Below are 10274 nucleotides of genomic sequence, written 5' to 3'. Positions count from 1 at the left end.
CACTCCATGGAGAATTCCATGGACAAAGCAAGCCGACAGGCTACAGTCCATGGGGTCACAGAGTCAGACACGACTGAGCAACTAACACTTCAAACATCGTAAGAGGCCCACCTAAGCACCCAGTCACCCTGTGCTGAGTGAGTGAAGCCGACATTTGTCCACACCAGGTGCTATTCTCTGCCCATTTACAGATGAGGAAGTTGAGGCTCAGCTAAACATGAACAGCCAGTAGATGGAGGAGGATCTGCTGAGCCTCCCGCAGTCCATTTTCCAGGCTTCACTCTTAGCCTCACTGCATTTGTGACCTGGATGGCTTGAGGAGCAAACATTTGAGGTTTTTATGAAGTCAGAGAACAGGTTCATTTTGTTTGGGGGTCTTGAAGGAGCCTTATTTTTAATTTAGAATTATTCTAGAAAAATTCTAGATTCACAGTAAGTGGCAAAGTTAGTATAAAGAGGTCCTGTATCCCCTTTGCCCAGCTCCCCACAGTGTTTACATCTTAAGTGATCCTGGGGCCACATCAAAACCAGGGAATCCAGGTCAGTCAAAGGCGTGTGCAATTCTGGCGTTTTATCACACGTGTGGAGCTGATGCCACCACCACCAGAGACATGCAAAACTGTCTCAGCACCACCTTTACAGTCACCCCACCGCCGGGCCCTGGCAGCCTGGTACCGACTTTCACATTTTGCAGCTGAATCCACGCACCTGTACTTGCATTTAGGAGGTAGGTCCTGAACTGGTCACTCCATGGGTACCAACCACCGCCTCCTTTCTCACGAGCAGACGCCCGGCCCCCATCCCCTTCCATCAGAGCAGCACTGTGCTGCACCTGCCACCTGCTTTCCCAGCCGGCCCTGCAGAGGTGGTGGGGTGAGCCCTGCGACCTGGCTCGCTTGATGCAGATGGCATTTGTGGGAAAGGTGTAAGAAAGCTTCGGCTTTGCACATGAGAGGCCAAGGCAGCTGCGAGTCCATGTCCCTGGCTTGAGAAGACAGAAGTTTCTACTGAAGGCTCAGTACCCACGCTGAGACCACAAAGCCACACCATGGAAATGCCACGAGAGTCACAGCACAGCCTGGGTGTCACTGGGCCTGTGACCCAGCATTGCCACTTGCTTTGTTACTGGGCACGAGAAACCCTGTACGTTTAGGCCAGAGGTTCTCAGTCAAATGAGAGGGCGCTTTTGTCCCCCAGAGAAAGGTAGCGACTTCTGGACATTTTTGATTACCATGACTGGGGTGAGGGGGTGTTACTGGTGCATTGTCAGTAGCGGCTGGGGACACTGTTCATCATCCTAGAACATTCAGGAACATGTGCCCCCAACAGAGAATCACGTGGCCCCAGTGATCAAAGTCTCAGACACAGCGGACACAGGCTCCTTCCCTCCCCTCTCCTCCTGCACAAATATTCCAGATAATTTTTGATACAAATTCCCCTTTAATGTAGAAAAAAAACAAAAAAACAAAACTCGTGTACATACATAAATACCATTTGGGGGTATAAATAAAGTAAGAAAATAAAGAGATGTACATATCAAACACAATAAATTACTCATAAATATCACAGTGGAAACCAAGTGCTGGAAACGGACTCGATCTCCATGCGGCTTTGACAAGTTACTGGTGAGATTCGGGGTTTTCAGATCTTCTTTTTCGGGGCTTTGGAATGAAAGGGTCAGGACCCCAGGCGGAGGACTTGCTCTGACCTTTTCAGGTCAACATCCCAGCGGGTAGAAAGGAGGTGGGGGTCAGACCCCGGAGTGAGGTGAGTGAACTGCGGGGAGGAAGCCTGTAGGGTTCCTTCTCTAAGGGCCCTCAATGACAACCCGAGATCGATTGCCTGGAAACCCCGGCCACCATGGCAAGGAAGATGCTGCCGGGACTGGCCACGCCTCTGAGCAGGCGGCAGTGCGGCCATTCACCTTAGGGGACCAGCATGACCCCGGGTAAGTGTTGACCACGTGCAGAGCAATGGTGAAGGGGGGGAAGAGGAGGGATGGATAGGCCGCCTTATCTGCCCCGGGTGGGTTGCCAAGGGGTCCCGTGAGGCTGTCCAACCCAGAGCCAGCCATAACAGGGAGTTCTCAAGATTGACCCCGGCTGGAGGGGCCTCTGGGCTCCCCCTGCTCTTGGAGCTTGGTGGTGCCTGCAAGTGGTTACTTCTGTGCTGGAGGAGCTTGGGGAGGCCCAGTGGTCCTTTCTTGGAGTTGAGAGCTGGAAGAATTTCCCCAGGCAGTAGAGTCAGATTTACCTGAGGTTTCACAAAATTGATTACCTGCCCATGAGTTTTAAAAAAATAACTGCTTTTCCTCTGGCCACGCGTGCTGCAAAAGAATAGGAGGAGAGAACTGCTGAGAAGTTCAGCCTGGCATAAGAACCTTGCCGGAGGCAGTGAGCTCTCCGCCAGTGGAGGTACTCAGGCAGAACCAGGGCAGCACACACTCGTCCAGCAGGGTTGAGGGGCTGGGGTAGGTAGAAGCTGGGTGGGTGGGGTGGAAGGCTTACCATTTTATGATCGTACAAGTCTATCCGCTAGAAACCGGCACAGCCCATGTAAAACTTTGTCTATGTACAAGTTCTAAATATTTCCTCCTAAAGCTACAGAGAACCTGGACTCAGGATCATACAGGAGTAGAAAACCCACTCCGCAAGCACCTCAGGCCTGGGGTCCTGGTCTCCAGGGCCAGGGTGGAGGGGAGAGGACAGAGCCTCCATTAATTATAGAAGCTGGGACTCTTCACCGATCCCAGTTTGGTGGCGAGCCCGAAAGGGTCCATGCTATCTGTTTTCAGGGGCAGAAAGAAATCAGGCTTCAGGGGTTCCTGGAGGTCTTCAGGTTCGGCTGGGATGGTGGACAGCATGGGCAGGAAGTGAGACAGCGGCAGGAAGCCCCTGCTTTTGAACAGCTGCCTCTGCCTGGAGCTGCTCAGGGAGACCGGGAGATGGTGCTTCCTGGACCAGTACACGTTGTAGCCGTCAGGACGGATCTCCTCCTCGAAAGCACAGTCCTCGGCTGAGTACTGGGTCTGCGAAGCAAAGAGACAGCCTCAATCGGGGCCCACCGGGCTGGGTGACCAGCAGAGACAGCCGGACAACCAGTTGCAGGTGAGTAGGTGTCCACGCCGTTGGCTAACGGCCCATGCCATTAGCCAAGGATGTGTGCAAGTTTATAAAGCACGGAGGTGTATAAAGAACATATATAAACACATATATATTTAGTATAATGTTATATATGCACACATATAAAATGCAAAGCATGTGTTATATTAATATACCCATTAGATATTACATCATATTAACATATAAATGTTATAAGTAATATATATGTTATAAATAAAACATAAATTATATAACATTAAATATGTGTTAGACATTAAACATATATACGAAACACATACGTTAGCATTGCAGGCGGATTCTTTACTGGCTGAGCCACAAGGGAAGCCCCAAAATATATATAGGTACTTATATATTCAGTATGAAAGCTTTTTGTTATATATTAATATGCTCATTAAATACACATCACGTTGAATTCACATGTAAATAGTAATGTCACAGAAAATACATGTGTAACATTAAACATATATACTCAACATATTAGACATATATGTAGTTTGTATACCTTTATACTTTATAACCTTCAACTATATACACATACTTCAGGTATATTTCATGTGTTCAGTGTATATTCTCAGTATCTATATATAACTCACATAGATCCGTTGTATTTTTTCACTAAGTCACATCACTTTTTAAACTTGGTCTTGTTCTGAGCAACATCTATAAAGTCACAGCCTTGACAGGCATGCAATGCTTCCCTCCCCGACGTTAAATATATAATTATTGCCATGAAAAAGTCCCTTGTATTCCACAGGCGGTTTGGGAAACTCTGCTAACTAGGTTATCCTTTTAGGATCAGTCTTTTAATTAAGAATCACGAGTAATCCAATCTGGAGCCCAGATGAAAGCATCTATTTCCCATTTAGACCCAAATGACTGTGGTCCTGAGCCTTTTTGTCTGGAGCTCTGGTAAGAGAAACCTCAGTCCCTCTGGCTCCTTTATTCAGTAGCTGCCCTCCAGGCAGCCTGCCAGGATCGTGGAGATAAAGGCAGCCCCCTCCCCCAGGCCAGGAGGAAGCCTGCACCCCGTGGGTGGCCAGAAAGTCAGAAGGCAGAAGTTTGAGAGTGAGCCGGTGGAGTCCCAAATGCAGAGGGTCAGTTGTCTTCAGGACACAAGAGCACAGCCAAAGGCGGGGAGCCAGGAGGGCTCGGCCATAAAATGCCCTGGGAGGCACCCAGTCTCATTTCTGCCCAAGCCTACAAAGGTCGCTTCACTGCAGGTGAGGGAGCGCTGTGCTCAGATAAGGCCCTGATAAGGCCTGCATCCAATGGAGCGATATGCCCAGCTCCCGTGCGGGGGAATAAGGCCACCAGATGGAGGGGAGAAATGCAAATTGATAAACAAGGGAATTAAAATCAAATAGAGTGACTATTTCACCCTGCTGGTTCTTTGGGAGAAACTGACATCTCATTTGCCAAAGAGAGAGTGTAACGACTTCGAGTTTCTGGGAGGATGTGGAATTGTTTATTTTTTTTAATCTTCAAGTTTTGCTAAACTGTGACCGCAGGACCTAGAGGCAGAACAGGATTTTAGTTGAGGGACCCTCAGTTTGGATTAGAATGATGATGGGTTAGACCCAGCCGCCCCTGCGGGGGCTCTGCCCCTGAAGCCCCCACCACCCCTAAGTAAACCTCACATGGGTTGCAACTGCGGGGGCTCGGAGTGGCTTTGGGTATCAGCTTTCTTGCCGCCTTTCTTGTCCTTTCACGCGGGACGCCATAAAACCTGAGCCAGGTTTATTTATCTCTGGATAAACAGAATAAAGGGGCACCAGAGCCACAAAACACTGAGACACTAAAGAGATCTGAGCCGCGGACAGGAGGGCATCCCTGGAGGGCCGGTGCCCTCCCCTGCCCCTGCTGCCCCCTGGCCCTCCATCGGAGCCCCGGCCCAGCAGGGCTGCATTGAGGCCCTGCGCCAGGCCGGGACCTCACACAGCCTCCGCTGCGCGCCCGGGGGGCTCAGGTTCCCTTTGAACTCTCAGCCTTTGTTCCGGCGACCAGAGAGCCGGCATCTGCACACTTCCTGCCCCCAGACTTCTCTGGCTACCTGGGCCTGCCCTCCCACCGCCACCCAAAGAGGCCTCTGCCATACAGGTGAGCCCGACAGGGGGATGAGTGCGGCCACGAAAATAGGACCCCAACGCGGCTACAAAATAATCTATTTTTTAGCGGGTAAAAATTAATTTTAAAAAGCCTCTTCAATCCCAAATGTAATTTTTCTTCTGACTTAAAAAAAAAATCCAAGTTGTGGATACACCCTTTTTCTTTTTTTCCTCCCCAGCCACCCCCCCCACCCACCACTTTAAAAAAAAAAACTACCTCAAGGAGGGAGGGGAAGGCGAGCGCCACACGCGCACAGGGCAAAGCCGAAAACGCCCACGGTGGGCTCCCCGTTTAACATCGAAGCGCCGACTTCCTCCGTCCGACTGATCTGCCTCTAGTTCAGGGGGAATGCAAAGGCGGGGCCTCACCCGTTCTCCATAAACTTACAAATTAGAAAGTGGGACAGAAGAGTAATCCGGGCCTCGCCGCCTTCCCCTCCGAGTTCCACACCGGCCGGGACAGAGCAAACAAGGAAACTGAACCTGACCCTGCGCGCCCTCCTGCCCCGCAGGCCCGCGCCCCCGCGCGTCCGGCCGGACCGAGACACCTACCAGTCCTTGCATCTTGCCGTCGGCGTCCATGCAGAGGTACAGCACGCTGCGCTCGCCCTTGATGGCTACGGTGCTCAGAGCGACCGCCCTGATCTCCATCAAACCTGGGCGGGAAAACAGCAGAAAACTGCAGCCGGAACCCGCGGGGCCCACAACTCGTGAAAGTGGTTGGTGGGTGTACAGGCCCGTCCTCCCCAACCCCCCAGCCCCTCTCCATGTCTGGAGGCTCGGGATGGGAGTGGAACGCCCAGGTGCCAAGACCTGGAGTTCCCCGGAATGGTGGGGGGGGGGCGGGGGTCCGCAGAAGCCGAAGTGGGGGAAGGGGAGGGGAGCCCATCGGTGCAGTAGGTCCACGCACCCGTTGCCCCCTCCCCCAGCTCCTCCCGCAGTCGGGGGGTCGGGGAGGGAGAGATCGCTAAGTGCCAAGAGCCGGGGTTCCGGGAGCGAGAAAGAGGCAAAGGGAAGAAGGGGCGCTGTGACGGGTGGGGGCCCGGCGGGCACTCACTGTGCGCGCTCTGGACCTGCGCGCAGTCCACGGCGCCGTCGGAGTGGATGCGCAGAAAGCAGCTGTAGAGGCCCTGCGGGCCCGCGGTATACAGGTGCCGCAAGCGAACCGACTCGCCCCAGCCGTAGTGCACGTGCGGCCCCGCATCCGAGAAGGCCAGGGGGCGCCCGGCTGCGGCCAGCCAGAGGCCAGCCAGGACCAGGGCGCGGGCCACGGCGCACCGGCTCGGAGCGCTCCGCATGGCACCTCCCTCGGGCTCGGAGCTCTGCGCGCAGATCTGGCGGTGAGGGTGCGGGAGGCTGGGCGGCGGCCCCGAGGCCCTGCGGGACAGAGCGTGCGGAGGAGGGGTGGCCGTGCCCTTGAGCCAGGAGACCGCTGCACGCTCCGGGCACCTGGGCACCTCTCCAGCTCCGACGGCGCGGCGGCTGGCGGCCGGAGACCTTATATAGCGCGTCTGCCCGCGATGCGAAGCCCTTATCGGGATTGCATCAGCCCTCCGCCCCTCGCACACACCCACTCACACCCCGCCCCCCGACCCAGCCTCTCCCTGGGCCCCGCCCGGGTGACCCCGCCCATATCTGGAAGTGAAGGAGGCCCTCTTTCGCTGGAAACTTGAGGGGAGCTCCTCCTGGCGGCGCTGGGGCGACGCCAGGTCGCTTCCGTCTGGGCGAGTTTGATTTTGTAAAGAAATGAAGCGGACGGCGGAGCCCACTCCCACCCCCCCGCCCAGGCCATTGGTTTCAACCGCCCACCCCCCGGGAATGCTCTCGTCGCCGGGCGCTGGCCGGGGCTGCGCGGAGCCGGGGTCCCGACATCAAAGACGGGGACGGGGGACACTGAGCTTTGCATCCTTCACTCCCGGTGGGAAAAACCCCGCCTCGGCTTTGGGGCCCCCTCCCCTGCAATCCACATCCACTCGCTCACGCCACGATTCCAGCCCTTAAAGCCCCGGGGGTAGAGCGGTCCACTGGAATTTATTTTCCCCCTGCAGCTCAGAGCCTCTCACGTTATCCGGCTTTATGTTCTTCAGATTCCTGCCCGGCCCCCCTTTCCACGCCAGTACTTTGTCCCCCGGCTTGGGGCCAGGCGCGACCTGGGCTCTCGGAGGAACAATAGGGTCGCGCGGGCGAGCGCTAGATGGCGCTTCAGCCCGGGTATCGGCCGGGCCCGGCCCGCGGCGGTCCCTGGACCCGGAGCCTGGGAGGAGGGCGCCTGGAGTGGGGCAGGGTGGGCTTGCAAGCTGCAGACTGGGAAACTGACTTTCCAGGGCGCGTAGCGCAGGGAGGCTCCTCTGTTTTTGCTGTGTCTTTCGTCGTCGGTGCTGTCCTTGGGTCCCTGAGAGCTTCTCCAGGGGCTGGGCGTGCAGTTCGCGGGGCGCGCGGCGGGCAGGAACAGGGGAGCACCTTACCTGGTGGGGAGGGGCAGGGCTGCAGTGGTGGGCGCTGCTTGCGGGGAGGAGGGGAGGCGTGGGGCGGGGAGAGGCACCAGTTGGGGAAACTGGGGCCACCTAGTGAAGTGGCCACCCCCCTCCCCCCGCCACCCCCCCGCCCCGCAAACCGGATGGCTTTTCTGATGAGGCTCAGAAAAAGTCCACATCTGGAGAATGCCCCTGCGGGAAAGAGAGGGGTCCTTCTAGGGACGAATGTTGGCTCAACACTGGTTCTTTCTCATTATTCCTCCAACCACCTGCCCCCAACCCCGGGATGTGGGGCTCCAAGGAGGCTGGTTTTGGGGAAAAGCCACACTGGCTGAGCCCAGGAGCGCGGGGGAGGGCCCACAGTGGAGACAGGGAGAGAGAGCCACGCCAGGCCTGATGAATTTCAATGAGTAAAGACCACGTTCATACCCCAGCCGGTGACTGGCGTTAATGACGGAGCGCACAGAAAATGTCACCAGGAAAGTCTTTACAAAAAAAGACATCATCTCGAAAGCTTTATGGGCCAGGGACCCCCACGCTGAGTGTCTTGGTTCAGAAAGCCGGGGCTTCTGTTAAATCTAATTACTTCCCCCCTGTGGCTTTAAATCGACAGCGGCTCCTATTAAACTTAATTACCCTCCCCTGCAGCTTTCCTTGTAAAGACCCTGGATAAATGCAGGGCATTGAAGAGGATGGCAGAGGGTGCGCTGGGGGCCATGCCCCAAATCTGGCTGGGGGAGGAGGGGAGGCGGCCTCTGGTCCCACCCACAAGGGCTCTGCTGCCCCTCCTAAGGCCAAGTGGGCGGAGAGAGGCCTGCCCCAACCCCCTCGGCCCCCATGCAGGAGTTCAGGAAGCTGGGAGAGGCCTGGGCAGCTCCCTGCACCCAGGCCCTACTCTGAGCATCTTCTGCCCTCCCCCAGTGAACAGGTCTCAGTTCAGTGCAGTTGCTCAGTCGTGTCCGATTCTTTGCCACCCCATGGACTGCAGCACGCCAGGCCTCCCTGTCCATCACCAGCTCCCGGAGTTTACTCAAACTCGTGTCCATCGAGTTGGTAATGCCAATGAACAGATAGGGGGCCCCAGAGTGACCTGGGGCTGCCCGGGTCAGAGTGCCAGAGTGACCCAAGTTTGCACAGTATGTAAGTGGTGAACCCAGGCTGTCAGGCTTGTAAATCTAGGTCAAGCTGCATTTCAGGGAGGCTGTGTGGCCTCCTAAAAGGGGCAAGGGTCCCAGGGTCAGACCCTCGGCAGCATGGATCACGCCCGGCCACTCCCCGGGCAGGTCATGAACCCGCTGGGGCTTCTTGCCTCCTTATGCCTCCAGCCTTGTCTGGAGTCGCACTGGAGAGTGGACAGACAGTGCCTCAGATACAGTTCACAGAGAAGGACAACCATCTGCTCAGGGGCTGCCGCGTACGTGGAATGTCGTGGTCAGAGCAGTGTTCTGCAAGTTTCGGTGATTTATCCGTGCTACACGTGAGGAAGCTGAGGCTTACAGACTTGGCCAGGCAGCCAGCGAGGGTTGACACCCTGGGTGGTCGGGCCCAGCGTCTGTGCTGGCTTGCTGGTACCCCTGGTCTGTGTCAATCCCGAAGGAAATCAACCCTGAATTCTCCCTGGAAGGACTGATACTGAAACTGAAGCTCCAACACTTTGGAGCCTTTTTCATTAGAAAAGACCCTGATGCTGGGAAAGATTGAAGGCAAAAGGAGAAGGGGGCGACAAAGGATGAGATGGTTAGCCAGCATCACCGACTCAGTGGACATGAATCTAAGCAAACTCCACGAGAGAGTGAAGGACAGAGAGCCTGGCGTGCTGCAGCCCACGGGGTCGCCAAGCATCTGAAACAACTTAGCGGCTGAACAACTGGTGTGTGCGGTTGGAGGAAGCGGGGAAGCGCAGAGGAAAGGCGGCGCTGGTCAGCGGGGGGCGCTGTTGCCCACTGTGGGGCTCTCCAGGTGAGAGCCTGATGGAGGTGAGGACCAACCGGCTGCCAAGCTGCTCACTGCAGACCCCGCCCCCTGCAGCCCCCGGTGCGCTGGGTGGAGCCGGTTTTCAGTGTTCAGGCTGCGTTTGATTTGGTCCAGGTGGCTGAGCCATCTGACTCACCCTGGTGAGTGGAGTGGACAATGCAAGGCAGGTCCAATCCCCGCCATGCCCTGTCATCCCCATGCAGGGCCCCAGGGGTCTCAGGCCCAGATGGCCAGAAGAGCTTGGCTTGGCGGCTTTGTTCTGGATCTGATGTTAGCTGCCCTTTTTAACCGCCCTAAACCCTTCTCCTGGGGTCTCCCCGCTTCATCTGGGTTTGTTGGTTTTGTTCTTCTGATGGTGGTCAATTTCCATTGTTTCTAAACCCACACCCCAACAGCTACAAAGGTCTCCTCTTTTAGCTTGACTTCCAGGCTTTGCATTGTAAAAGTAATCCCTCTTCTTTTCACTTTTCAGTTAGAAATTTACGTTACAATGTCCAACATGCCTTCTTAAATACACAAGTACTTCTCTGTACTCATCCCAAACCCCCTGCTCCTACCGCTTGGCGGAGAAGTACTTTGTAATTACGGAAACTTCTGGG

At 55.6% G+C, this 10274-nt stretch overlaps 1 protein-coding gene across 1 annotated transcript; it reads right to left on the bottom strand.

Annotated features, from left to right (window-relative positions):
- Positions 1-1431: 1431 nt before the first annotated feature.
- On the bottom strand, positions 1432-6661 carry FGF19 (fibroblast growth factor 19). The gene is made up of 3 exons (XM_027532384.1): positions 6285-6661; positions 5780-5883; positions 1432-3028 (listed from the first exon to the last, which is right to left on the bottom strand). The coding sequence occupies exons 1-3, from the start codon at positions 6523-6525 to the stop codon at positions 2717-2719; spliced, it is 657 nt and encodes a 218-aa protein (XP_027388185.1). The 5' UTR covers positions 6526-6661; the 3' UTR covers positions 1432-2716.
- Between the last annotated feature and the right edge of the window lie 3613 nt (positions 6662-10274).

Source organism: Bos indicus x Bos taurus, chromosome 29, assembly GCF_003369695.1.
Source record: "Bos indicus x Bos taurus breed Angus x Brahman F1 hybrid chromosome 29, Bos_hybrid_MaternalHap_v2.0, whole genome shotgun sequence".
Lineage (NCBI taxonomy): Eukaryota > Metazoa > Chordata > Mammalia > Artiodactyla > Bovidae > Bos > Bos indicus x Bos taurus.
Note: the sequence above shows the minus strand (reverse complement) of the source record. Positions and strands in the feature narration are given on the sequence as shown.

Bases quoted from the DNA above. Each gene is read 5' to 3' on its own strand.
- FGF19 (XM_027532384.1), bottom strand. From the start codon at position 6,525: ATGCGGAGCGCTCCGAGCCGGTGCGCCGTGGCCCGCGCCCTGGTCCTG. The intron at 5,884-6,284 runs GTGAGTGCCCGC...TTTCCCGCCCAG, and splicing joins GCAGGTCCAGAGCGCGCACA to GTTTGATGGAGATCAGGGCG. The intron at 3,029-5,779 runs GTAGGTGTCTCG...TTTGCTTCGCAG, and splicing joins ACGGCAAGATGCAAGGACTG to ACCCAGTACTCAGCCGAGGA.